Below are 23894 nucleotides of genomic sequence, written 5' to 3' on the forward strand. Positions count from 1 at the left end.
CCTCTCCCTTCTACTCCTCATGTTCCAGGCTGTGAGTAAATTAACGGGAAGGACCAATCAGAGAACTCAGTGACTTTCCCTGTATGTCGTGTCACGTGTTTCCACAGTAACGGTCCAGGCCGGGTAACGCTCTCCTCCCCCACCTCCTGGCCAGTCTCATTGCGTTGCTATTGCGCATGCGCGGCAGGTACTGGGAGTGTTAGAGCCGCACAGTGCGGCCGCCTGACGAGCACCTCGTTATTTCGGGGTTTATGGGGGAAACGTGAGCCCCGGGGGGACACAGACAAACCGTGAGTAACGGGCCCGGGGGGAGGGAGAGGGGCAGCGGGTTTGGGGGTAAATCAGAGCGACTGTCAGTGACCCGGGCACGAGCCTCTCCCCCCGAGTCTCCTGTAACAATTATGTGACACTTTAACTGTCTCCGCCGATCTGATTATTTGTGTCTGACCCGCCTCATCCGCCGACCCCTCAAACATCGCACTGCGCTATCCCCGACCCCCCTCCGACCCCTCCTCATACACTGACACTGCAAATATTCCCGTATGTCCCCCCCCCCACTGCCTGGCAACCCCCCCCCACAACAATCACCTGATTCTCTGTCTCACCTTCTACTCACTGAGTAACAACTACACCGAGTCCGTCACTAAATTATAAAGCGACACCCAATTACTGCGCCCAGTGTGGCCTGTAACCTCATCTCCTACTTCTCTTGTACCTACTCACTCTCCTACTCCTCATCTTGTACCTACTCACTCTCCTACTGTATCCCTTCCCTATACCTACTAACTCACCTACTGTATCTCCTCTTGTACCTACTCACTCACCTACTGTATCCCCTCCTGTACCTGCTCACACTCCTACTGTATCTCCTCTTGTACCTACTCACTCACCTACTGTATCTCCTCTTGTACCTACTCACTCACCTACTGTATCTCCTCTTGTACCTACTCACTCTCCTACTGTATCTCCTCTTGTACCTACTCACTCTCCTACTGTATCCCCTCCCTGTACCTACTCACTCTCCTACTGTATCTCCTCCTGTACCTACTCACTCTCCTACTGTATTTCCTCTTGTACCTACTCACTCTCCTACTGTATCTCCTCTTGTACCTACTCACTCTCCTACTGTATCCCCTCCCTGTACCTACTCACTCTCCTACTGTATCTCCTCCTGTACCTACTCACTCTCCTACTGTATCTCCTCTTGTACCTACTCACTCTCCTACTGTATCTCCTCTTGTACCTACTCACTCTCCTACTGTATCTCCTCCTGTACCTACTCACTCTCCTACTGTATCTCCTCTTGTACCTACTCACTCTCCTACTGTATCCCGTTCCTGTACCTACTCTCTCCTACTGTATCCCCTCCTGTACCTACTCACTCTCCTACTGTATCTCCTCTTGTACCTACTCACTCTCCTACTGTATCTCCTCTTGTACCTACTCACTCTCCTACTGTATCTCCTCTTGTACCTACTCACTCTCCTACTGTATCCCCTCCCTGTACCTACTCACTCTCCTACTGTATCCCCTTCCTGTACCTACTCTCTCCTACTGTATCCCCTCCTGTACCTACTTACTCTCCTACTGTATCTCCTCCTGTACCTACTCACTCTCATACTGTATCCCCTCTTATACCTACTCACTCTCCTACTGTATCCCATCCCTGTACCTACTCACTCTCCTACTGTATCCCATCCCTGTACTTACTCACTCTCCTACTGTATCTCCTCCTGTAACTACTCACTCTCATACTGTATCCCATCCCTGTATTTACTCACTCGCCTACTGTATCCCATTCCTGTTCCTACTCACTCTCCTACTGTATCTCCTCCTGTACCTACTCACTCTACTACTGTATCCCATTCCTGTACCTACTCACTCTCATACTGTATCCCCTCCTGTAACTACTCTCTCCTACTATATCCCATCCCTGTCCCTACTCACTCTCCTACTGTATCTCCTCTTATACCTATTCACTCTCCTACTGTATCCCATCCCTGTACCTACTCACTCTCCTACTGTATCCCATCCCTGTACTTACTCACTCTCCTACTGTATCTCCTCCTGTAACTACTCACTCTCATACTGTATCCCATCCCTGTATTTACTCACTCGCCTACTGTATCCCATTCCTGTTCCTACTCACTCTCCTACTGTATCTCCTCCTGTACCTACTCACTCTACTACTGTATCCCATTCCTGTACCTACTCACTCTCATACTGTATCCCCTCCTGTAACTACTCTCTCCTACTATATCCCATCCCTGTACCTACTCACTCTCCTACTGTATCCCATTCCTGTACCTACTCGCTCTCCTACTGTATCCCCTCCCTGTACCCATTCGCTCCCCTACTGTATCTCCTCCTGAACCTACTAGCTCTCCTACTGTATCTCTTCCTGTACCTACTCGCTCTCCCTACTGTATCTCTTCCTGTAACTACTCACTCTCCTACTGTATCCCATCCCTGTACCTACTCACTCTCCTACTGTATCCCATTCCTGTACCTACTCACTCTCATACTGTATCCCCTCCTGTAACTACTCTCTCCTACTATATCCCATCCCTGTACCTACTCACTCTCCTACTGTATCCCATTCCTGTACCTACTCGCTCTCCTACTGTATCCCCTCCCTGTACCCATTCGCTCCCCTACTGTATCTCCTCCTGAACCTACTAGCTCTCCTACTGTATCTCTTCCTGTACCTACTCGCTCTCCCTACTGTATCTCCTCCTGTAACTACTCACTCTCCTACTGTATCCCCTCACTCTCCTACTGTATCCCATCCCTGTACCTACTCACTTTCCTACTATATTCCCTCTTGTACCTACTCACTCTCCTACTGTATCCCATCCCTGTACCTACTCACTTTCCTACTATATTCCCTCTTGTACCTACTCACTCTCCTACTGTATCCCATCCCTGTACCTACTCACTTTCCTACTATATCCTCTCTTATACCTACTCACTCTCCTACTGTATCCCATCCCTGTACTTACGCACTCTCCTACTGTATCCCCTCTTGTACCTTCTCACTCTCCTACTATATCCCCTCTTGTACCTACTCACTGTCCAACTGTATCCCATCCCTGTACCTACTCGCTCTCCTACTGTATCCCCTCCCTGTACCTACTCACTCTCCTACTGTATCCCCTCCCTGTACCTACTCACTCTTCTACTGTATCCCCTCCCTGTACCTACTCACTCTCCTACTGTATCCCTTCCCTGTACCTGCTCGCTCTCCTACTGTAACCCCTCCCTGTACCTACTCACTCTGCTACTGTATCCCCTACTCACTCTCCGACTGTATCCCATCCCTGTACCTACTCACTCTCTTACTGTATCCCATCCCTGTACCTACTCACTCTCCTACTGTATCCCATCCCTGTACCTACTCACTTTCCTACTATATCCTCTCTTATACCTACTCACTCTCCTACTGTATCCCATCCCTGTACTTACTCACTCTCCTACTATATCCCCTCTTGTACCTACTCACTCTCCTACTATATCCCCTCTTGTACCTACTCACTGTCCAACTGTATCCCATCCCTGTACCTACTCGCTCTCCTACTGTATCCCATCCCTGTACCTACTCACTCTCCTACTGTATCCCCTCCCTGTACCTACTCACTCTCCTACTGTATCCCCTCCCTGTACCTACTCACTCTCCTACTGTATCCCTTCCCTGTACCTACTCACTCTCCTACTGTATCCCTTCCCTGTACCTACTCGCTCTCCTACTGTATCCCCTCCTGTACCTACTCACTCTACTACTGTATCCCACCCCTGTACCTACTCACTCACCTACTGTATCCCCTCCCTGTACCTACTCGCTCTCCTACTGTATCCCCTCCTGTACCTACTCACTCTACTACTGTATCCCACCCCTGTACCTACTCACTCTCCTACTGTATTCCATCCCTGTACCTACTCACTCTCCTACTGTATCCCATCCCTGTACCTACTCACTCTCCTACTGTATCCCCTCCCTGTACCTACTCGCTCTCCTACTGTATCCCCTCCTGTACCTACTCACTCTACTACTGTATCCCTCCCCTGTACCTACTCACTCTCCTACTGTATCCCATCCCTGTACCTACTCACTCTCCTACTGTATCCCATCCCTGTACCTACTCACTCTGTATCCCATTCACACCCCTCGGCACATTGTTTGTTTGTTGCACACAGATAAGATGCTGCTGCAATAGTGAACTCTATGGAGGGGCAGAGATATGGAGGGGCACAGATATGGAGGGGCACAGATATGGAGGGGCAGAGATATGGAGGGGCAGAGATATGGAGGGGCAGAGATATGGAGGGGCAGAGATATGGAGGGGCAGAGATATGGAGGGACAGAGATATGGATGATTTTCACGCTTGCTCACAAGTAAACACCCAGACTGTGTGACTGATTGGGACATTGGCTATTTATACTCATGAGCTGGTTCCTTCCTCGCCTGGGTGTTAGTGTCTTGAAATAACATTTGAGGGTGTTGGAACACTGGCCGATCCATCTGTAGCTGCTCCAGGTACACAGACCCCCCGTATATTCTCAGTGCATGATGGGAAGTGGGGGGCAGTGAATAGGTTTGGAGTTTCTATAGAGTTTAATTTATGGACAACTTGGCTTTTCTCTTGTGCACAATTCTCATATTGCTGTTAGGGAAAGATGGAGACAGTAGGGCAAGAAGATGGTAGGTCATGATGGAGAGCTAAAGAAGAGATGGTGACCATAGGGTTAGATGGAGATGGTGACAGTAGGACAATGCTCAATAGTGTGACAATGACACATTTCCGTTGAACTCAAACATGAGGAGAACAGGATTGTCATTGAGTTTCTGACAGTTTTTCTGGACTGCTGCCAAGAGAAGCCTAATTGGTCAAGTTAATGATTTACAAGTAGCCTGACCAATCAGAAGACTGTGACATATCCGACCAGCTGATACAATGTTGTCACAATGTTCCTCACAAGGACAAGTTTCTACTTTTTTTGTGTGATTTGTGTTCGCTGAGCAGCTTGGGGGGTTTCCGACCTGCTGCCATCCGGGGGCTCCTTCTTACAAGGTACTAAACTGTATCAGTCTGTGTGATGTATCTGACAGTTGCCACTTGTGGGCAGAAAGTGGAGTGGCTGGTGCCCCTCTGTATAAACCATGAGGCTCACAGTGAGTTTTGCGGAGGGCTCAGGATTAGTTACCCCTCTCCCCAAGAGTGTGGGGTCTCGAGAGGTCTCTGGGTAGAGTTTGTCCCAAGCCAGACACAGTCCTGCCCTTCTCTGCACCTCTCACAGCCCTGCCCAGTAATTGGGGGGGGGGGGGGTACGTGCAATTAGTGAGAGCAATTCATGTTGTTAATGAGGCTGCACTGATTACAAGGCTTGTCAGCAATTTAGTAGAGGAATGTGGAATTTGGAATATTCATGCTTTCAACCTTTACTACAATTACTGCCTGAGGATGCTGGGAAATGTAGTCCACTTGCACAGGCTGTTGTATTGCATATTGTCATGAGTTGGACTTTAATTCTTACTTGTGTGTCTATGGGGAATTAAGTGTTAAATGTCCTAGCATGAAGCCTTATTCCTATTTGTGCTGTGAATGTCGTATCATTAGCAAATTCCAGCTTTAGTATTAATGACATGGGCTTTGGCTGTCACAGGGTGCTGGGAGTTGTACACAAATAAAAGAATTAATTACATGGGCTTTGGCTGTCAGAGGGTGCTGGGAGTTGTACACAAATAAAAGAATTAATTACATGGGCTTTGGCTGTCAGAGGGTGCTGGGAGTTGGGCTTTGGCTGTCAGAGGGTGCTGGGAGTTGTACACAAATAAAAGAATTAATTACATGGGCTTTGGCTGTCAGAGGGTGCTGGGAGTTGGGCTTTGGCTGTCAGAGGGTGCTGGGAGTTGTACACAAATAAAGAATTAATTACATGGGCTTTGGCTGTCAGGGGGTGCTGGGAGTTGGGCTTTGGCTGTCAGAGGGTGCTGGGAGTTGGGCTTTGGCTGTCAGAGGGTGCTAGGAGTTGTACACAAATAAAAGAATTAATTACATGGGCTTTGGCTGTCAGAGGGTGCTGGGAGTTGGGCTTTGGCTGTCAGAGGGTGCTGGGAGTTGGGCTTTGGCTGTCAGAGGGTGCTAGGAGTTGTACACAAATAAAAGAATTAATTAGATGGGCTTTGGCTGTCAGAGGGTGCTGGGAGTTAGGTTTTGGCTGTCAGAGGGTGCTGGGAGTTGTACACAAATAAAATAATTAATTACATGGGCTTTGGCTGTCAGAGGGTGCTGGGAGTTGTACACAAATAAAAGTATTAATAACATGGGCTTTGGCTGTCAGAGGGTGCTGGGAGTTAGGCTTTGGCTGTCAGAGGGTGCTGGGAGTTGTACACAAATAAAATAATTAATTACATGGGCTTTGGCTGTCAGAGGGTGCTGGGAGTTGTACACAAATAAAAGTATTAATAACATGGGCTTTGGCTGTCAGAGGGTGCTGGGAGTTAGGCTTTGGCTGTCAGAGGGTGCTGGGAGTTGTACACAAATAAAAGAAGGGCCTCGGACTGTAGGTGTGAGTTTTGCAGATTCTCGATTTGAAATCGATAACTAAGGGGTCACATTCGTTACTTATGTAATTTACCCTGGAATAAAAGGTGGGACCCCATATGCCCCCCATGAACCCACTCAAGCCTTGTTTGGAATTGTTGTGCCAAATACAGACCCCCGGCCTAATAATCCCCTTTGTTCTCCTGTGAGACGACCGTTATGGGGCAGTGTTGGGGCAACAGGGGGGCTGCTGGGGGTAATAAAGACAGCAGAGGTGTAACTAGAAGTTATCAGACCCCAAAACAAACTCCTCTGAACGTTAAAGTGTCTCCCCGACCCCTGTGTATCCTGGGGCCGCCGGCAGTTGCAGGGTCAGTTACTTATGTCCCAGAATGCCGAGACTCGCTGGGAGGGGTGAAATCTCTAGGCTGATTGGTCAGAGTAACATCAGAGTGTTGTGGGGGGGGATAGAAGGAAAAGACGAGAAACTGACAGCACAGAGTCTCTTTCTCTTTCAGTCTCTCCCACGGGAGGGGGTGGGGTTACAGAATTGTCAGCCTTCTGTGATTGGTGCAGTTGCCAGGCAGGACTCACCCTCACGTCCCATTGGTTGTTGAATTATTTCTGCCTCTCAGATAAACACTGCGCAATGCAGCCCCACGTGCCACAGTGAGACGCCTGCAAGTCTCTCATCCCTAAACTGCTGGAGGTCCCACTATGCCCTGCGCTGGCAGCCCTCCAGTATGGCACCTGCACCTGGCGTGGGGGTGTTGTTCTGCCAATGCCCATTAATCTCAGCCTGTTGCCTTCCTATTACTTCTGCTTCTCTACTCTAGAGGGTCGTGGACTCCAGACATGAAGGAATTATCTCTCCAATTCCTTTACTGTTATAGTCCCACCACCCCTGCTGGGCATCTGTTGTCTGTATCCACCCTCCTTTCTGCACTGCTGTGTTGGTTCTCTTCAATATCAGGCTCTGAATGCCACATTAATCTCTGTCTGGGGGGAGCGCAATAAAAGGTGTGGCTCTGTGGGTGCCTCAAGCAGAAAGGGGTAAATAGGTTAGAAGAAGCTTCATTATCTTTAATATCTTGGAATACCTGCCCCATGCAAGATGGAGACGATAGGGCAAATGGAGACAGTAGGACAAGACGGAGATGGTAGAACAAGATGGAGACAGTAGGACAAGATGGAGACGGTAGAGTAAGATGGAGACAGTAGGACAAGATGGAGACAGTAGGACAAGATGGAGACAGTAGGACAAGATGGAGACAGTAGGACAAGATGGAGACAGTAGGACAAGATGGAGACAGTAGGACAAGATGGAGACAGTAGGGCAAGATGGAGACCATAGGACAAGATGGAGACCGTCGAGTAAGATGGAGACCGCAGGGCAAGATGGAGACCGCAGGGCAAGATGGAGACAGTAGGGGAAGATGGAAACGGTAGGGCAAGAGGGTTATGGATAGTGAACTATTAGGAGCAGCTTCTCACCCCAGTAATATATTCAGTATAGAGCTGCAGGCCACATGGTATTGGAGGGATACATTAGGCACAGTGACGACCCTTGTAACATGAAGTTTGTCTTCCCAAACTTCCCCAACCTGGCATGTTAGATTGAACCCCAACAGGGTACTAGAGCCCCACTTTTGGCTAAGGTCTCACATTTCAGTGGAGAAAAGTAACACAAAAAATGCCAAATATGTGCAGTAAAATAAAGGGCAACAAAAGGCCAATTGAGTGGGTGGTGCCAATTTGTTAGGTACTTCTCAAGTGACTATAATGCCCAACTTTGGACCCAAGGCACTTAGTGGGGCTTTCTGTACTACTGAACCATGCAGATGGGTTGGGGTTATATTCAGTGGGCGGGGGGGGGTGTCAGTAAATTGGGTGCACTGAGGTACAAGGCAGATCTATAACTCATACTCTTCTGTTTTCTGTTCTCTGCAGGAATTCACTGATCTTGTGCAACATCTCATTGGTAGACATATCTATATGCAGACAGGTAAGGAAATTGCTGGAACTTATCCCCGATGCAGCTGTGATGGGTTTGGGGGGTGCTGCAGTTTTGCTACAAACTAATTTACAGCAAAGTCGTACTGGAAGTTAGAGAAATCTCTTGTAACAGCAATGTCCCCTCTGCTCCCTCTTCTGTCCTTACTTCTTAGTACCCACTTCATTACTGAGGTATCAGTGAATCTCTGCTGTCCTCTCAGACCTTCTACCTCCCGTCCTCTTATACCTCTTGTTTAGAACAATTGCCCTTTCCTTCCCCTCCCACCCGCCGTCCTCTTTTACCTTTCCCTCCCACTACTGCCCTTTTCTTTTGTCTTCCACCTCCTGTCCTCTGTAACCTCTCCTACTCCCCAACTGCACTCCCCTCCCACCCGCTGTCCTCTTTTACTTTCCTTCCCCCAACTGCCCTTTCCTTCCTCTTAAACCTCCTGTCCTCTTGGTATATGGCAGAGGGGTTGGGTGGTGGGAAAAGTCAATGTCTCTAAGAGGAACAGAGGAGATGATGAGGAACATATGGAGATGGAGTCAAGGTCTGGAAGGTGAATAGAAGGAGTTTACCTGACAGGCAGCCATTATAAAGATCTCAACATGAGGGGGCAGGTTCTCTATTGAATTAGAGCAGCAATTGAATACTACCTTGTTTATTACATCTGCCTTTAAGTTTTTATTAGACATTGATTGGATGCAAAATTGGTGGCTTAGTGGTTAGCATTGCCTCACAGCACTGGGGTCCTAGGTTCTGTTCCAAAGAGAGAGCACTATCTGCAAAGTGGGTGTATGTTCTACCTCTGTGTGCATGGGTTTCCTCAAGGTAGGGCAGGCCAATGACATCAGATGGTGGAGCAGCAACATATGAGACATGGTCATGACATTGGATGGTGGGGTGCTTGTGATGTATGAGTGTGTGGTTGTGACCACAGAGGTGGGTGTTTTCCCCAAACACCCCCAAGAAAAACCAAACTGTTTGGTTCCAAACTGGATAGGTAGCTACACTGTTTGCATCCCTCCCATCTTCTACCATAGTGCTGCAGTTTCAGCCTTGCTTAAGAATCCATTGTCTTAGTCTAGCAGGCTGCAACCTTCCTAACAGGGGTGTTTCTGGGTTTGCTGTGGTCTCCCCTCAATGGTGCTCACTGCAGTAGTCATGCCCTAAGATTCTCCATCTTCTCCTACTTGCCCAGTTCTAGACATCTTGCCCTACTGTCTCCATCTTGCTCAACTATGTCCATCTTGTCTTACTGTCTCCATAGTATCATAGTGTCTCCATCTTATCCTACTGTCTCCATCTTCGCTCACTGTCTTAATCTTATCCTACTGTCTCCATCCTGCCCTACTCTTTTCATCTTGCTCAATTCTCTCCATTTTGTCTTACTGTCACCATCGTATCCTACTGTCTCCCATCTTATCCCACTGTCTCCATCTTATCCTACTGTCTCCGTCTTACTGTCTCCGTCTTCTCCTACTGTCTAATCTTATCCTACTGTCTCCATCTTGCTCAACTCTCTCCATCCTTTCTCATTGTCTCCATCTTATCCTAGTGTCTCCATCTTATCCTAGTGTCTCCATCTTATCCTAGTGTCTCCATCTTATCCTACTGTCTTAATCTTCTCCTACAGTCTCCATATTGCCCTACTATCTCCATCTTGCTCAACTCTATCCATCTTGTCTTAGTCTCCATCTTCTCCTACTTTCTCCATCTTATCCTACTGTCTTAATCTTCTCCTACTGTCTCCATATTGCCCTACTGTCTCCATATTGCCCTTCTGTCTCCTTCTTGCTCAACTCTATCCATCTTGTCTTACTGTCTACATCTTCTCCAACTGTTTCCATCTTGCTCAACACTTTCCATCTTGTCTTACTGTTTCCATCTTATCCTATCCTACTGTCTCCATCTTGCCAACTGTTTCTATCTTGTCCATATTGTCCAACTGTCTCTATCTTGTCCTACTGTTTCCATCTTGCTCAATTGTCACCATCTTGGCCTATTGTCTCAATCTTGTCTTGCTGTTTTCATTTTGTGTTGTCACCAACTTTCTAAACTGTTACCATGTTGTCCCACTGTGTACATCTTTCTGTCTTGTCTTGTTGTCACCATCTTGCTCAACAGTCACCAATTGGGCATGGGTGGGGTTTAGTGGACCAGGAGGTGTGGCTAAAGCTCCTGCTCTAGATGGAATACAGTGTGTTGGTAGATAGAGGACACCCCAGCCTTGTGTGCTCTGTGTTGTTCTGTTTCTTCCACCTAATTTCTGCCCATATCCTCACAGCTGAATATTTGTTTAGAATTTCAATGTTTTAATGATTTTGGTGAGTTTTTCATGACACTGCGCTGTGTCTTGTTGATAGTGTGAGAACAAGACCAAATTATGTAAGCTATTAAATCATTGCCAGTTAATGTTTCCTCAATGACTCATCGCTTGTTACAATGTAACCAGGATATAAATAGCAAATATAATGTATATGTACCATATGCTGTGACTGTTTTTAATGCACAGAGATACCTTTGTCCCTATCCATATAATATTGTCTCTTGTACATACTGACAAACACAAGCACAGGTTATAATTGCCTTACCAGGACAGCCGAGCAATGTCCCAGAACTTTCTGAGTTTACTTATGAGGCAGTGAAAACTTTCCTCTAGTATTTTCCCCAGGAGTCTATAGCAAAACTGATCAAACAAACTGAGGTTCCAGCACAATAAATGATCTTCCTATGCAGGTACCGTATAACTTCTGCACCAATATTCCATATTTTTAAAAAATAGATAAGATGGGGTTCAGCTTCCTCTTATCCAGACTTCTTTCAACCTGCGATGCCCAATGTCCAACACTGATTTCCCACAGAGACTATTATCCCTGTACCACACGCCTAAAGTTAAACCTCAGAAAGATGGCGCAGAAGAAACCCATTGGACAAGGCATGTCACACCATCACCTTTTCCTCTGCAGGAACGTGATCCCTCTTTTTACAGGGGACCCTACTCCCTCAAAGCATTTAGAAGACCATGCTCTGGATCTGAGCATAGAGAGATTCTGGCAACAAAAAGACATAAGTAATGAAAAGGCAAGAGGAAGAGTCTTAATAATGTCAATCCTTCCTCCGTAGGTCAGTTTCCATTGCTTCCAACACTGAACCCCTTATTTCTTCCCAATATACCTTTGCAATGTCTCCCTTCCCAAATTGAATCGCCAGAACTCTATCTAAACTGGGGGCCACTGGGAATTTCTCAAAACGTGGTCCCCCTCAAGAGCCTACAAAGCTTTTGATTTCTCTTGGTTGATCGGAGACCCTTATGCCTCACAATAACTTTCGATGTGCTCCAGAATCTTTCCCTCCTCCCCAGGTTTTGACATTGCCAGAGAGACATCATTTGTGTCGTCTATGGACTTAAAGGATTGACCAAATGTGAATGGAACAACCTCAATCCCACAGTCCTGCAGTCTCCTCAGGAGCAAACTCAAAGGACATGTCTGTGTCACTCCATCCTAACCTTCCAATCAGAGGGAATCCCCTTTATACAAAACATTTAACCAACTAATGAATTGATCTGGAATGCCGTATCCATGCAAAGAGCCCATAGCTACTACTACATCTTGGGCCACATCTATAGGTTTACTGACTCTTCTTCTCACCAAATGTGGCCAAATCCACCAACCCTGCCTCTTCTATGAAACTCTTAAAAAACAGGTGCTCCTGTTTATTGATTTATTGAAACTCTGAATCTGAACCCCCCGGCATCTAAAAGCTCTCGAGGTCCTGTATAAGTCAATGGGGAAGGTTCCAGTGTCTGCGCTGATGTCCGAACCGATATTCGATGATTTTGGGGTTTCGACGCAAAAACCTCAGAAAACTCTGGGAAAAAAAAAAGTTGTTTTTGCGGAAAACTTCATAAATAAGGTCCATTCGGGAATTCGGAGTTGCTCAAAGTTTGATATTAGAAATACTGAGATAAATGGACCTTACAGACAGATCCATTTTTGATTTTTTTTCCCTCCAGTACAACATGAACCTCATCACCTATTTCTCTTAAAGGAGAATTCAACTGTAGTTTAAAAAACCCCTCCCCACTACCCTGGGTAGACTGCCCCCCCCGGCCAAATGCCCCTAATTTTTTACTCAACCCTCTGTGCAGATTCTGGCTCGGAGTTCACAGGAGTCCAAATCAGGGTGCCCAGACCCACTCTTATTATTATTGTCACATGACCAGAATGACTTTAGTTTTGTCATTTTTGGCTTCTTTTTAAAGTTACAGCCCCCACATAATTCCTCCAACCCCAGTGACAGGTTAAAACTATCAAACTGGGTGTCAGTAATTCTGAGCAACACACAGACGTCCTGCTGACCCCCAGCTTTGCACGGGAAGTTTTTGGGTGGGAGGTGCCATATTATACAGCAGGAGGGCCCATACTTTACTAATGTCAGGTCTACTTTTTAGTGATGTTGTCCCAAAATGATCTACATCCATAAAAGCATTGTTAGCATTCTGTTCCATGGGAAATATGACTTAAATACTGATTTATTTATATTGTTATATTTAACAAACAACTATTGTCAGAGACTTGAGGAGGGGCCACATGGGACATATCTGTTGCTTTTGAATCTGAGCTGAATGCTGAGGATCAATTACAAACTCACTGAACAGTTATGTCCCATGTGGCCCCCCTTATAGTCACTGACTAACTCAGAGTTAGAGAGCTGAAAAGCAGGAAGTAGTGTTCTGGCTATTATGTTACACATCCACTCACTCCAGCCTTTATACATTACATTTTTGTCTAACTAACTATATTAGATACATTTTTTATTTTGCACAGACTATTTATTTACCCAGTTTTTATTTTTATACTGAACTGTTCCTTTAACGTAATGAATGAAAAGAATGAAACAGGAGGTGATATAGACAAGCTGTTAGTTGAGTCTTGAGATCTACAGATCAGCAGCTAAAGGTCTCCTGGTAGAACCCCATCTATCTTTTGGGGCCCCCCTGTTGTACAGTGTGAGACTATAGGCACCTCCCTCCCATATGTATAAATCCCAATATACAGATGAGGAAGAGGAGGAGGAAGGCTTTGGGCATGTAAAGTGATTGCTCTCAGTATGGGGCACCCCCTGTCCATCTCTTTACTATAAATCAGCAGCTGGGGGGCTCGGGATGTAGCGCTGAATGGGCTCCCCCTGCAGTTTGCTGAATCACTCGGCTCCCTCCCGTCTCTCCTCGGTGCATGAGTGGGTGCTGGGAGTTCTCCCATTACAGAATATTAATGTCTGTGGGAGGGAGGAGGTTGGATGTGCTGAGCTGCTCCGGGTACCAGTCTCCTCCTGCAGTTCTCTAGTCTCAGGTCTCTGCTCCCAACTGCCGGCTCTGAATGCCGACCATTCCCACCCAACTGCCGGCTGATCCCCAGAGTACTGGCCAGTCATGCCGGCCCCAATCCTGCCCTCCCGCCGGCACCGCAGCCCAGACCAGCAGCAAATCATTCCCTTCAGGAAACATGTGGTCAGGGAGGAGCGTTGCTACAGGTGAGCTGCCCAGGGGCCCATTTAGCAGCAAGGGGCCCCCCATGCTGAAATCTGTGGGAATTAGTGGTGACCAGGCTGCAGCCCCCCAGCTTTTGTGCCTGTCGAGCTGCTGGGAATTGTCGTGATTTTGTCTGATATTAATGCAGAAAATTTCCTTTCTATAACATACAGTTTAACTGCTTGTCCTCTCATTGGCCTCATCCATCTCATACTGAGGGACCCTTGTGTAATACAGAGAGAACTGGGGGTGTCAGATGGGGAGTGTAATACAGAGAGAACTGGAGGTGTCTAATACAGAGAGAACTGGGGGTACCAGGAGGGGAGAGGGGAAGTAACATACATTAGGTCTCTGTATAGGAGAAAAGGAAAGTTATTTTGGGAAATCCCATGGTGCATTGCACTATACAGTAGACAAGATATAGGTCGTATATATTTGAGCCTCCGTATTGCAGTTTGGGGGTTCAATACAGAGTAAAGGGCAAGTAAGACATGGGGCTTATTGCAGGAGTCAATGAGATTTGGGCGCAGGGATTAGACCAAGCAGAGAGGGGGGATTAGTGTTATGGGGGCACCAGATGTTGCAAGTGGAATCCCAGGGATTAGTTTGCTGATTAACCCTTAGTGTGCCTGGGGCATGCCAGGAATCTGTAACAGACGGTGTCGCTGCTGGAGGGCAGTAAGTAGAGAACGTAGAGTAAGGGGGGTGCAGGGACTGACCTTGATAAGGTACATCTGTTAACCCATGAACCACCGCAAGCATCTTTTCCAGAGGTTATGGGGGGGGTCTCACTTTGTAAACAGAGTCCAGTGACTGTTTTGTTGTTGTGCTGTTGCCGAACCTCGTTGTACAGTAATGTCGGCCATTCATTCCTGAGCAGCATCCGACTATCAGCCTGACAGCTGCTTCATCATGGGCTGGAGGGGTGTCAGGTTAGAGGGGTGTCGGTCGGAGGGGTTTTGGGCTCGTGGGGTGTGAGGTTAGATGGGTATCGGTCAGAGGGGTGTGAGGTTAGAGGGGAGTCGGTCGAAGGGGTGCCCGGGGTCAGAGGGGTGTGAGGTTAGAGGGGTGTCCGGGGTCGGAGGGGTGTCTGGGGTCGGAGGGGTGTGAGTTCAGAGGGCATGACTAGCAGATGAGTAGAGACAGGATACAATATGTGACAGTGTGAGAGGGTGGATAGAGGACAGTGGTGGAATTTTGTGAAATCATTAGAAATATCCGTGGGTGGAACTGACAGTGGATAGTGGATATCGATTGATTGACTATTTATTCATTGGTTGGATAATTAACAATTGATTGGATGTGGGGAGAGAGTTAAAGGGCAGAATCTGAGACTTTGTGACTCTACGCGGCTACTGACCCCCGTCCTATATTAAATTATTCACATCCCCAGCGCAGGGGCCTCTCGTGTTTCTGGGTGTAACGTATCCGTGTGACTCTTCAGCTCCTCCGGGGGCTCGTGCTCAGCTCTAACAGACATGGGGGAAAAGGTTTCTAATGGCAGAAATAATTGGGGGAATGGGGGTCACCCGGTGCTGTATGGGAAGTAGTTGTTACATATTTAACATGAGCTTTCCACCCCCTCCCTAAACCAGATCCAGTTCTTGTTTCATGATTGGGCTCTTCTCTTGCCTTGATTCCCTTATATAACCTGCAGCCCTGGGCCCTAACTCTCCATTGCGCACCCCTAAATACCAAGACATAACCCAGACGTGCGGGTGTAATAACTACAGAAAACTTCTCAAGTGAAATGGATAATCCAACCAGAGAGTTATAATGGGATTGACGAAGAGTTGCCACCAGTCCGGTTTTGACCCAGACAGCCTGGTTTTTTTAAGGGCCCCTTAAGAGCCCCTCCTCCCTCTACGTCACACGAGTTAGTCGGGAGGAAAGGTGGCAACCCTAGATGTGCGGTACCACCGGAGTAATAGTGAGATGGGCGTTCCCAGCGGAATAATAGTGAGATGGGCGGTGCCACCGAGCAATCGTGAGATGGGCGGTGCCACCGAGTGATGGTGAGATGGGCGGTGCCACCGATTGATAGTGAGATGGGCGGTGCCACCGAGTGACAGTGAGATGGGCAGTGCCACCGGATTGATAGTGAGATGGGCGGTGCCATTGAGTGATAGTGAGATGGGCGGTGCCACCGAGTGATAGTGAGATGGTCGGTGCCACCGGAGTGATAGTGAAATGGGCGGTGCCACCGAGTGATAGTGAGATGGGCGGTGCCACCAGAGTGATAGTGAGATGGGCGGTGCCACCAGAGTGATAGTGAGATGGGCGGTGCCACCAGAGTGATAGTAAGATGGGCGGTGCCACCAGAGTGATATTGAGATGGGCGGTGCCACCAGAGTGATATTGAGATGGGCGGTGCCACCAGAGTAATAGTGAGATGGGCGGTGCCACCAGAGTAATAGTGAGATGGGCGGTGCCACTAGAGTGATAGTGAGATGGGCGGTGCCACTAGAGTGATAGTGAGATGGGCGGTGCCACCAGAGTGATAGTGAGATGGGCGGTGCCACTAGAGTGATAGTGAGATGGGCGGTGCCACTAGAGTGATAGTGAGATGGGTGGTGCCACCAGAGTGATAGTGAGATGGGCGGTGCCACTAGAGTGATAGTGAGATGGGCGGTGCCACCAGAGTGATAGTGAGATGGGCGGTGCCACCAGAGTGATAGTGAAATCAGTGGTGGCAGAGAGTAATAGTGAGATGTGCAGTTCCACAAGGAGTATTGGTGAGATGAGTGGTACAGCAGAGATTGAGGCAGTGCTGTGGATAATAATAATAATAATAATAGTGATTTTAATAAAGAAGAGGGCGGTGCCTTTGTTCATTCCACCCTTTTATTGCCAACAGCTGGGGGATGGCGGTCAATGTCTATTCCACGTCTGTGACCAGCGAGAACCTCAGTCGCCATGACATCTTGGCCTGGGTCAACGACTCCCTGCAGCTGAACAACACCAAGACTGAGCAACTCTGCACTGGTGAGTGGCCCTCCTGTCCCAGCTCCTTGATCTCCTTTTGCCCCTCCCCATGCCCCCTCTTTAAGACCGTGTGTGACTAATGGCCAAATTATTCCCCCCTCCCAGGGGCTGCCTATTGTCAGTTCATGGACATGCTCTTCCCAGGCTGCATCCTCCTAAAGAGAGTCAAATTCCAGGCCAAACTGGAGCACGAATCCATCCACAACTTCAAAGTCTTACAGACGGCCTTCAAGAAAATGGGCGTCGACAAAGTAGGTGACAATTGGGAGGGAACCTGCACGAGATTCTACTATTCCCGGGTGTGTTTGTGCATTGATCCACTAGTGTGCGCGTTTCTATAATGAGAATATGCTTGTGTACATAAGGACACACTCAATACTCCAAACTAGTACTTTCTTACTAAAAGGCATCTGACCCTTCCTTGTACCTGTCTTCCATGTATCTGCCTGTACCCCTGATTCACTATATATATATATATATATATATATATATATATATATATATATATATATATATATATATATATATATAGTAATGATATCCCCCTTATATATTTATATGCAGTGATCATATCCCCCTTATATATTTATATATAGTGATCATATCCCCCTTATATATTTATATATAGTGATCATATCCCTCTTATATATTTATATATAGTGATCATATCCCCTTATATATTTATATATAGTGATCATATCCCCCTTATATATTTATATATAGTGATCATATCCCCTTATATATTTATATATAGTGATCATATCCCCCTTATAGTGATCATATCCCCTTATATATTTATATATAGTGATCATATCCCCTTATATATTTATATATAGTGATCATATCCCCCTTATATATTTATATATAGTGATCATATCCCCTTATATATTTATATATAGTGATCATATCCCCTTATATATTTATATATAGTGATCATATCCCCTTATATATTTATATATAGTGATCATAACCAGTCACCAGTGTAACCAGTCATAACTTTCCTTTCCCCATATTCTGTATCAGGGCACAAAGACTGTAGGATGAAGAGCCCCAGTGGCCCCAGGACTATATGATGTAGGAACCAGTAGGACCCCATTCTCTCTCTCACATGACATATTTATTTCTTGCAGATAATCCCAGTAGAGAGGTTAATAAAGGGGAGATTCCAGGACAACTTTGAGTTTGTCCAGTGGTTCAAGAAATTCTTTGATGCCAACTATGATGGGAAGGAGTACGACCCGCTGCTGGCGAGACAGGGGCAAGACATGGCCCCCGCTCCTAACCCTGGGGATCACGGTTTGATCAAGCCCAAGAAACCCATTGGCACAGCAGGTATAGTAGCGCTTGATACAGCCAATCAGCATGATGCCCGGTCACTAGTTGATACATGGCTAGTGCCAGTAAGAGATTTTATTGGATCCCTTTATCAGGAGGCCACTGAATGTTTATCAGGAGGAGTTGCCATAGTGCTACATAATTATGTAAAATGTTGGGTTCAATGTGCCCCCAGTGCTAAATGCACATGTCATTGTATATATTGTACATGAATGTAACAATAACGAGGTGCTCATATGCAGTGAATGTTTCTCTTCTGCCTCCTTCGCAGTCCCACAAAGAACATCCCCTACGGGTCCCAAGACTATGCCGGCCCCTGTGCGGTTGCAAAACACGGCCCCTCCCATGAGGAAAAACCCACCAATCACCAGAAATGGGGGTCACGACATGGACTCGCAGGTGGTGGAGCTTAACCAGCAGGTGAGCCAAGTCCCAGGCAATGGGGGGGTTCTCCATGAAAAAACACATGTCTTTGGAGAGCACCCCCGCTTTAGTAGTAAATGTGTAGCTTCCCACTTGTGAGTAGCAGCGCCATCTATAGGTGTGGTGGGGAGCAGAACACTGTTTGTGGGGCCCGAATTATTTCTATAAAGAAGCTCTGTCCTACCTTGAGATGTTGCAATGGAACTCCCAGCACCTGCTACAAAATTCCACTGTCCCTAGATTCTACTATTGTTATAAATGTTATCCTGAGGGACTCCGCTATGTGTACGACCCAGGGAATGCCCCTAAATGAAGCTCCTGTGAGCAGAATGTGACCCCAGTGCAAAGTGCTTGTGTGCAGCAGCCCAATGTTTCTTGTTTCTCTGTTGCTTTATTTGAAAGGAGAATAAATACCTACAAATAAGGGAAAATAGAAAGGGGCGGGCCTTATGTCTGTGTGTTCTGTCCCATTGCAGCTGATGGAGCTGAAAGTGACGGTGGACGGGTTGGAGAAAGAGCGCGACTTCTACTTCAGCAAACTGCGAGACATTGAGCTGATCTGTCAGGAGAATGAGAGCGAGAACCCCGGGGTCCTCTCCAAGATCATAGACATCCTGTATGCCACAGAGGTGGGTGTCAGCTTGGAGCCCCCAGGGAAACACTTTGGGGCCAATGACACTGTGTGTAAGAAATCACCCCTCATTCTTAGTCACCAATTCTGATTGGTCAGTGTGAATAAGTGGATCTTATTTGCACCATGGACATCACCCTAAAACTAACTCCCTGTCTGTCTTGCGCAGGATGGATTCGCTCCCCCGGAAGACGAGGAGAATGATGAACTTCATCCCCCGGACCAAGATGAATACTAACGAGGCTTTTATCCTCCCTTTTTTCATCCTATTCCTTGGCATCCCATATAAATCCTCCTCCCTGTCATTGCCCATCAGTCGTTCTGAGAAGAGGACACCTTGGGTTTGGGATCACTTCCCACGCCACTATTCGTCGTCATAGAAACAGCCGATGCAGCGCAGGCGTCTCGCAAAGTCTGCCATTTCCAGCCAATAGGAACTCTGGATGGGGAGGTGTTGGTGTTTCTTTGGAGTTGGGTTTTTACGCTTGCTAAACATGGCGCTTGATTCTTTTATCGGGAGGGTAATCTTTTTCCTGTGGGAGTTTTATATCCTTGGTTGTTTTTCTGCCTGTTGGGAGTCTGGGGTTACTGATCCTATAATATCTGTATGTCTCTGTCTTCCTTTTATATATGAGGCCTTTCAGCCTTCCTCCTCCTCCTCCAAGGTGGTGTATCTACCTCAGGTTACAAAACTGTCGTTTCTCAAGACTTGACATGGAACCATCACATTGGCTTTGCTACATGCTCCACTAGTTTCAAGATGCAAACATGGTTATCTATATGTGGTACCCCAGAGATCCTTGATGTTCTCATGGGATGGGATGGTTTCCTCCTGTATGTAGCACCTAGAACAGATCCCAGCTTGGAAAAAACCCTTATCAGCTGTTCTGTAGGCGCCAACTAGAATAGACTCCAGGATTCTGGAGATGAAACAGAACTTATTCTAGATGAGGAAACACCAAGGCATGATGAACTAATTCTCTCTAGACCTTCTCATCAAGCAGAAACCTTGGTAAATACGCCACCTCTCTCCTTCTGTCCCACCCAGATGCTCTCCTGATGTCTCCTTCCGCCATGATTGCTTGTATTATATGTAAGAGCCTTCCTGCTGCCCCAGTCTCATCATGCAATGTGGGCCCATCCACAGCAGGAGGGCTGACCAGTTAGAGTGGACATATGTATATTTTAATGGTTTTTACATGCACTTTCTGTTCCCAGTTTTTATTTTTTTTATTCCCCACCCCAAACAACACAAACCACAGTGGAGCTTGGGCCACAAACTCAGCCTGTGTTAGAGGCAGTCCATTCCCTTACATGGATGTACTTTTTACGTTTTTATAATAAGTTTAATTTAAATATAATGCAACTGGGAAACAAGTATATAACTGGAAGTACCGTATATACTCGAGTATAAGCCGTCCCGAGTATAAGCCGAGGTACCTAATTTTACCTCCAAAAACTGGGAAAGCTTATTGACTCGAGTATAAGCCTAGGGTGAGAAATGCAGCAGCTTCTGGTTAGTTTCCATCAAAAAATTGAGGGTTTCTGCTCCCATTGGAGGTGCTGGACTATTCTTAGGCGCCGGCGACCGTTTTTGCGCTTGACCCAAGTATAAGCCGAGGTAGAGTTTTACAGCATATTTTGGGGGCTGAAAAACTCGGCTTATACTCGAGTATATACGGTATTAGCAATGTCCTATGAGGATCATTTCTAAGATTCAATATACTATTTTAATTTAGTGTTTTTAAGCTTTTTATTGATTTCTTAATTTTAGTTTTATATCACTTCATCCGATTGGTTCCTCATTTGGCAATGCCTTTGATTGGCTGCCAGTAGTGTCTAGGCTGGGTTTTGATTGGAGCACAAGTTGGTACCAGTTGTGGTTTTTGAAGGCTGAGTTGGTGACCCTTTGCGCACTATCCGTGGTACCTCTGTGGGGGGTAAAACTGGGAAATTGTCGTCTTTCTGTTAATTTATTGATTGCTCGTTAATGTTGTTTTGCTGGCAGAGGAGGCTGCAGTATTTTGGTTTGCTAATGAGTTTTGAACAATAAAATAAGGGTCCCTGTAGCTGCTGAAATATCTCAGGGTGGTGGCACACGAGAACTCAGATTGAAAGAGGATCACCTTCAAATTAGCACCAGTAGCTTAAAACCTGCTCATATCTAGTTAGTATATCAGTAGCTCTTCCAATGGAAACCATCTTGGTGATTCTGCCCATTGTGACTGCATCTAATTGTGGCGTCACTCACAGTTCCTCCTGTGCCACCGCCCTTCCAGAGAGGCCAAAAATATTAATTTCTCATATACTCAATGGTTTTTATCCTTTCAGTTCATTGTTTGATGTAAAAAATGAAGTCTCATAAGCTGAGCTCAATAAGCTGTGAATGGAGTACGCAAAGCTGCACTGGGGGTGTCCCCTAAATAACTAACATGAGAACTAATGTCCTGTCAATAACACTACCATCAAAATAAAAAGGTGTTGCATTTGTGCCTGAAAATTGTGTGTGATGTTCAGTAAAGCAGAGCGTCCGGCTAACAACGGAACTTGAGTTTTATCAGGATGAAATCCGATGTTTTTGAGCATTGATGAGCAGGTTGTACTGGGGACATAGTAATAAATACAGTGACCGGCCCCAGATATCTGTGCGAATTGCAGACAGTGTTAGTGAACCTTCCCATTCCCAGGTGTCCCCAACACACAGGGAATTGTCCAATCACATAAGCAGGATGGCAGGGAACGCTTGTGGCTTCATTCTATGTTTATAGACGGGCCGGGCACAGAGCTCTGAGCCGACACTGATAAAGAGCCACAGCAGTCGAGAAGGAAATCTGATCAGAAAGAATTCAGTTATTTTAACCACAAGCCGGTAACTGTATCTCTGAGCTTCGGATTATCTTCCACCGACAGCAGCCTAAATTTAACTCACATTTCCTATAGGTCAGACTTATGTTTATATATTCACCCCCTCATTTCTTTTTGCCCATGTACCCAATATCTTCCTTTGTGTGGCAAAACTATCATTATGTGTCAGCAGACAGGGGCTTAGAATAAGCACTAAATTATGTATTTGTTTAGAGGGTTCATTGTCCCCCTTAGCTCATAACAAGGTTACAGATATATAGAAACATTGGGGTGTCACCCTGCTATAGTTCCAGGGGTACCCAGGGTACAAATAATCACTCACCCCAAATCTCCCCCTAACTGACCTTCAGACTGGGCCCCCTTAGCTCATAACAAGGTTACAGATATATAGAAACATTGGGGTAACAGTCACCCTGCTATAGTTCCAGGGGTACCCAGGGTACAAATAATCACTCACCCCAAATCTCCCCCTAACTGACCTTCAGACTGGGCCCCCTTAGCTCATAACAAGGTTACAGATATATAGAAACATTGGGGTGTCACCCAGCTATAGTTCCAGGGGTACCCAGGGCACAAATAAACACTCACCCCAAATCTCCCCCTAACTGACCTTCAGACTGGGCCCCCTTAGCTCATAAGGTTACAGATATATAGAAACATTGGGGTGTCACCCTGCTATAGTTCCAGGGGTACCCAGGGTACAAATAATCACTCACCCCAAATCTCCCCCTAACTGACCTTCAGACTGGGCCCCCTTAGCTCATAACAAGGTTACAGATATATAGAAACATTGGGGTGTCACCCTGCTATAGTTCCAGGGGTACCCAGGGTACAAATAAACACTCACTTGTGGTATCTAACAGAAATATCTGTGAAATTTGCCGGTTCCTGTAAAATTCCCATGAAATATTTTGACAGTTTTTGCCTGGGATGGGTAATCGTTGGTCAGGTTCAGGTTGGGGTACAGGGGTACAGGGGTATCACAGTTCTATTCAGAATGAAGTAACAGACACTGGGAAGCTTTCTGCATGGGTGCACCTCCCCCAATGGAGGGGGGTTTCAGATTGTTCCCCTGAAATAAAGAATTCCTAAATTACTTTATATTTTCTATTTGTGACTGTTTTTCTAATATTGAAACGTAAAGTTGTATTTTTCACCTTCTAAAGCAGCTCTGGGAGGGGGGGTCGCCGACCCTGTAAACTGATCTAAATTGATACATTTAGTTGATCCATTTCTTATCTTAGTCCCTGTTGAGCAGAATCCTTGAGTGACATTAAAGGCAACTGTTAGACTTGATACAATAGTTACACTTATATTCCCCATAGATCTGACTGAGAAATGGAGCAACTAATTGTATCAATTAAATGTAACAACTAATTGTAGCAAATTGTAACAGTTCAGAAGTTCTGGATCACTGATCTGCCAGACTCAAACACTAGGAACAAACATGAAACCAACTGAACTGAAAAAAGTGTTTGGAAGGTGATTATCCCCTTTAAAGGTGACGTTTATTTCACACAATCTCCGTGGATTCTGAACTGAAATAAAGTGAAAGCCCTGAGGACAGAGATATCGCTGCA

At 46.4% G+C, this 23894-nt stretch overlaps 1 protein-coding gene across 2 annotated transcripts; it reads left to right on the top strand.

Moving 5' to 3' along the window:
* Positions 1–137: 137 nt before the first annotated feature.
* On the top strand, positions 138–21949 carry mapre3.L (microtubule associated protein RP/EB family member 3 L homeolog). Of its 2 annotated transcripts, XM_018262195.2 has the most exons (8): positions 138–290; positions 8494–8548; positions 16933–17060; positions 17166–17311; positions 18191–18392; positions 18667–18815; positions 19295–19447; positions 19619–21949. In XM_018262195.2, exons 3-8 carry the CDS (start codon positions 16940–16942, stop codon positions 19685–19687), a joined length of 840 nt encoding a protein of 279 aa, XP_018117684.1. In that variant the 5' UTR covers positions 138–290; positions 8494–8548; positions 16933–16939; the 3' UTR covers positions 19688–21949. The 2 variants fall into 2 exon arrangements, with proteins under 2 accessions (XP_018117684.1, XP_041419599.1); XM_041563665.1 differs by lacking the exons at positions 138–290; positions 8494–8548 and adding an exon at positions 13879–14077.
* The last annotated feature ends 1945 nt before the right edge of the window (positions 21950–23894 follow it).

This window comes from Xenopus laevis, chromosome 5L (assembly GCF_017654675.1).
Source record: "Xenopus laevis strain J_2021 chromosome 5L, Xenopus_laevis_v10.1, whole genome shotgun sequence".
Classification (NCBI taxonomy): domain Eukaryota; kingdom Metazoa; phylum Chordata; class Amphibia; order Anura; family Pipidae; genus Xenopus; species Xenopus laevis.